General features: G+C 42.1%; 1 protein-coding gene across 3 annotated transcripts in view; it reads right to left on the bottom strand.

The window, feature by feature from the left end:
• Positions 1-3,172: 3,172 nt before the first annotated feature.
• The window catches only part of ankrd6a (ankyrin repeat domain 6a), a 40,761-nt gene continuing 39,056 nt past the window's right edge, over positions 3,173-4,877 (bottom strand). For all 3 annotated transcript variants that reach the window (XM_008400114.3, XM_008400116.3, XM_017302501.2), the window contains one exon: positions 3,173-4,690. In XM_008400114.3, the coding sequence (XP_008398336.2) occupies positions 4,475-4,690 (216 nt within the window). In that variant the 3' untranslated portion in view covers positions 3,173-4,474. The remainder of the gene's footprint in view (positions 4,691-4,877) is intronic.

Raw genomic sequence — 4,877 nt, 5'->3', positions numbered from 1 at the left:
CCCATGGGGCTGCTCGGTTCTCCCTGGGTTCTGATCCTGAGCGGCCGTGCCGTTCCCTCTGCCGTGCAGCTGTGTGTCTGTGTGTGTTGGGAACGCTCTGCCGTGTTACATGCAGGGTTCACAGGATGTGAGCATTGATCAGCTGCTGCCGGGACACGGCCCCCACCCCGCTCCCTGCTCCCATGGCAGGGGTGCCAACTCCGGCCCGGACCGTCGATACGGGCCTCAGAGACCTTTTTTCACTCACATCCTGGAGATTTACCTCAGCCAGGTGAAGCTCAGATTTAATATGAAACACAAGAAACACCAATAAACAGATGATGCACTGCAAAAATACAAAATGTTACCAAGTATTTTTGTACTACAAATATCCTGGAGCAATTGAAATAAGACAAAACTAAATTATAATGAACCATTTAGCAAGATGGATACAAAAAGTGGGGCTGCACAGTGGCGCCGTTGGTAGAGCTGTTGCCTTGCAGCAAGAAGGTTCTGGGTTCGATTCCCAGCCCCGGTCTTTCTGCATGGAGTTTGCATGTTCTCCCTGTGCATGCGTGGGTTTTCTCTGGGTACTCCGGTTTCCTCCCACAGTCCAAAAACATGACTGTCAGGTTAATTGGCCTCTCCAAATTGCCCCTAGGTGTGAGTGTGTGTGTGCATGGTTGTTTGTCCTGTGTGTCTCTGTGTTGCCCTGCGACAGACTGGCGACCTGTCCAGGGTGACCCCGCCTCTCGCCCAAAACGTTAGCTGGAGATAGGCACCAGCAACCCTCCCAACCCCACTGAGGGACAAGGGTGCAAGAAAATGGATGGATGGATACAAAAAGTTTTTGTTAAACTGGCAGATTATTTCACTTGTATCAAGACATTTTCAACTCATTTTCATTTTGGTTCAAAAATCTGAATGTTCTTAAAGGGCCGGTTGTGCCAGAATGTATTGATATTTTAAATAGCTGTTTCTCCACGATTTTATGATTGTTTCAGTGTTTTGCTTTTTTTGCAATCAAAATCAGAGATTTTGTTGTGCCAGTTTAGAAATGTTTGTAAGGAATTTTTATGATATTTTCTCTAATGTATGATGTGAAATGTGATTTTATTTACTTGCCGTATCAGTTATGGACTATAACTTGACATCAAGTCAGGCTTACTAGCCCAATGTTTTTGGTCAATAAATGTGCAGTAAAATAAATGTGGAGATTTGTTGATTTTGTGTGAATTTTACAGATTTGTGAAAAACTGGAGCAACTTATTGATGTAATTTGGATGGCCGTATTAAAATCTACGGCGGGCCAGATTTGTCCCCCGGGCCTTCAGTTTGACATATGTTTTATAAGTGAAATAATTTGTCAGTGTCTATTTTTAATTAAAATTTGATGATAAAAAAAGAAAAGAAACAGCAGATGATAAAATCTGAGGGATTAGAGCATTTCTTCTTCTGAGAAGAAATATTAATAAAATAATTACATAACATTATTTACTGCAAAAACATTAAATCTTTAAGTATTTCTGTCTAAAATACTTTGTAAGTGCAAACATTGTAGTAAACTTGAAATGAGCTTGTTTAACGTAAAAAAAATCCTTAATATTGGTGAAAAAGTACTATTTCCACTGGCAGATTAATAATAAATGTACAGTTAATGTCTGATGAAATAATGATAAAAATGTAAATCATTTTTAAAGAAAAAAAAAGTTGTGATATTCATTTATATTTAAATAAATAGAGGGAATAATTTTTTTCTTTGGATCTCAGTTTGGAAACCTTGAACTAAGGAAAGATGCATTTTCATCAATAATGAAGCCTCATTGAGGTTTTAACCGACACTGCATTAAATGCTCAGACAGGAAGTGATTAATTATTGCATCTCTAGCTGCAGCTGACCACGGAGACGATCAACGTGTTCCTGAAATCCCGTGATGAGCTCAGACTGAGCCTTGCGTCCCGCTGTGCGCTGGGCCCTCCATCACTGTACAGCCACATGTTTCAGCTCGGTCTGTATGAAAACGACCAGCTGTGCCTGCAGGGCCTTTAATTAGGTTTCCATCGCGCCCCCCATGCGGTCGATGCAGCATTGATTTGATTTTCCCTTCAGAAGCTGCGGTGTGGTCGCTGAGGCCCGACGCCAGATGTCACACCAGGATCATTGGGTTACACAACCAGAGCCCCGCCCACTGGACGGAAGCCCCGCCCACTCATTCTCTGCGCTGTAATCTCAGATCATAAAAAAAAAATAACAGCAGTTGGAGCATGGATTCCTACTACGGCGTATTAGGAAAAAGGAGAAAAATTCCGCCAAGAAACTCAGACATTTCTGAGTTTGAAAAGTCAAACAGTCGCTAGAAAAAATATCAGAAATGTTCAGATTAATCTCAGACATTTTCTAGGAAAGACTATTTCTGAGTTTGAAAAGTCAAGTTTGTTAGGATAAAAAATATAAAATCCAAAAGAAGGTTCTAGATCTGAATCACAACCTGTGATCTTTCTGAATGGACTTTGCTTTTTCTCCCAGTGCGTGGGCAGATTTTCTCCTGGTACTCCGGCACCAGCCTGGACAATGGACGGGATGGAGGGGATGATTTTCCTGCTGGAGCGCTTAATCTCTCCACCAGGGGGCGCATGTGATGCTCTGCTGCAGCTGAATGCTCCTAACTCACCTGTTCAGGTCCATCCATCCATTTTCTTGCACCCTTGTCCCTTAATGGGGTCGGGAGGGTTGCTGGTGCCTATCTCCAGCTAATGTTTCGGGCAAGAGGCAGGGGTCACCCTGGACAGGTCGCCAGTCTGTCAATAGGCAACACAGAGACACACACACTCATACCTAGGGGCAATTTGGAGAGGCCAATTAGCCTGGAGTACCTGGAGAAAACCCAGGCATGCACAGGGAGAACATGCAAACTCCATGCAGAAAGACCCCAGGCTGGGAATCGAACCCAGAGCCTTCTTGCTGCAAGGCAACAGCTCTACCAACTGCGCCACTGTGCAGCCCCCTGTTCAGGTCAGAAAGAACAAGAACAGATACTGGTCAGTTTGATCCGACCCGATAGAACAAAAACACAAACAAACCAAAAAAAATGTAGAAATCTGTCAGACTAGATTTATGGAGTTTTTAAATCAAAAATGTGATGGCGGTGGTTCAGATTAAACCTTAACTATCCCTGAATAAATCACACAGGACAAACATTTAGCTACTTTATTTTGTGCAGTTTTTATTTATGCGTTGAGTAGAGCTGTGTTGTTCCACAGAAAATACAGAAACAAGGTTACTAGGAAAACAAATCTCTGCTTCGTGTTTCTGCAGAGATAACCAAATAGTCAACATAAAATACAGTTCAACATGACTCTACGCTTGTCTCAGCTCATTATCATAAGGAGAAGAGCATGCATCAGGCTGTGATGAAAGAAAATCAGTGAGCACACAACCTGAAATATTCACATCTTTTCTTTTTTCACATAGACCAACACTCTGAGGTTTTATTTACTTTTCTGAAGGTTTCTGCTGACGCCTGATGGAGTGAATTGTGAAGAACCTTCTTTACAAAGTCTGAAGAGTTTGTCACAATTATACAGGGGAACTATCATGCAAATGCATGTTTTTATGCTTCCATTTGGGTCTCAACTAATTTTAAAAACAACCCAAGTGCAAGGTTTTCACCCAGAAAACGTTCCAAGCCCAGTTGGGTGCAAGGGCAGTCATTCATTCAGCGGCCTCCTGTGTTTTTGAGTTAAAAATGTTTAAAGCTGACAGAAAATTTGAAAATATTACTTGATAATTATGTGTTATTGAAAGATTGGAAGATTAATACCTGAACACCAACTATAAAGTCTTTAAAATGCAAACATAAAAAAACCCAAACAAACATTAAATACATAAGCAATGCTTAGCCTGGTGGCCCGTCAGGCTTATAATACACTGGGGAGAATCCCAGTGTATTATAACTGTTTTTTTGGAAATAAGTTAATGTTTTTAGATGTCTAGAAAATGAGACGTTTCAAAAAACCTCCTAATTGTTAAGTCATAACAATTAGGACTTAACAATTAAGTTAAGTCCTAATGGTGACTGGAGCTCATTTGCCAGTCACCTAGCAAATGAGCTCCAGCACATTTGGTCAGCTGGTTTTACCGCTGTACAATGGCTGCTACAAAAGATAAGTGCTTTATTGTTGACTTACCATCCAGAAAACACTTTCTGCATTTTTGTTGGTTGTGCAGGAGGCTCCACTTCTGCTTTTCAAAGCTTTGTGGTTATATAATTGCACATCTATTTGTTCTAAAAGGAGCTCAAGACATGCAGAGATTGATTTTGTGCAAAAAAATGTGATGAACATTCCCTTTGAAACCTCATCTACTGGAGACAAAGTGAAATCCATGAGGATCAGCTTTTAGTCTGAACTGACTCTCCTGATAATAAAACCCATACAAACATAAAGATCTCCAACAAACGTGAAGCTAAAATCTGCTGGCAGACCGTATCAGTACTCAATTAAAATCTGATTTCTTCGGTCTCAGGAAGCTCTCTTTCTGCTCATTGGTCTGCAGCCGGTGAAGCTCCTCCTCCAGCTCTTTGATTCGCTGCAGCATCTCCTTCCTCTCCGCCCGGGCCCTGAGCTCCGACTGGAACTCCACCTCCAGGATCTTCCTGGAGCACCAGCGCTCCAGCTGAGCCGACACAGCGTCAAAGAACTGCTGAGTCACCTAAAGCAAGAACACAGCTTCAGTTAGTCAGCAGAATTTCACTGGCTGGTCCTCAAGGTCCGCTGTGCTTCATGTCTTGGCTGCTCCAGCAGGTCTGATTCACATGACTGCATTAGCTGCTTAGCTAAAGCACCTAAAACATGCAGGAACAGAACTGAGACCTGCTGGGTTAGATCAAACCATATCT

Source organism: Poecilia reticulata, chromosome 22 (assembly GCF_904066995.2).
Source record: "Poecilia reticulata chromosome 22, P_reticulata-male-v2, whole genome shotgun sequence".
NCBI classification, from domain to species: Eukaryota; Metazoa; Chordata; class Actinopteri; order Cyprinodontiformes; family Poeciliidae; genus Poecilia; species Poecilia reticulata.
The sequence above is the reverse complement of the archived record's forward strand: the minus strand, read 5'-3'. Positions and strand labels throughout refer to the sequence as shown.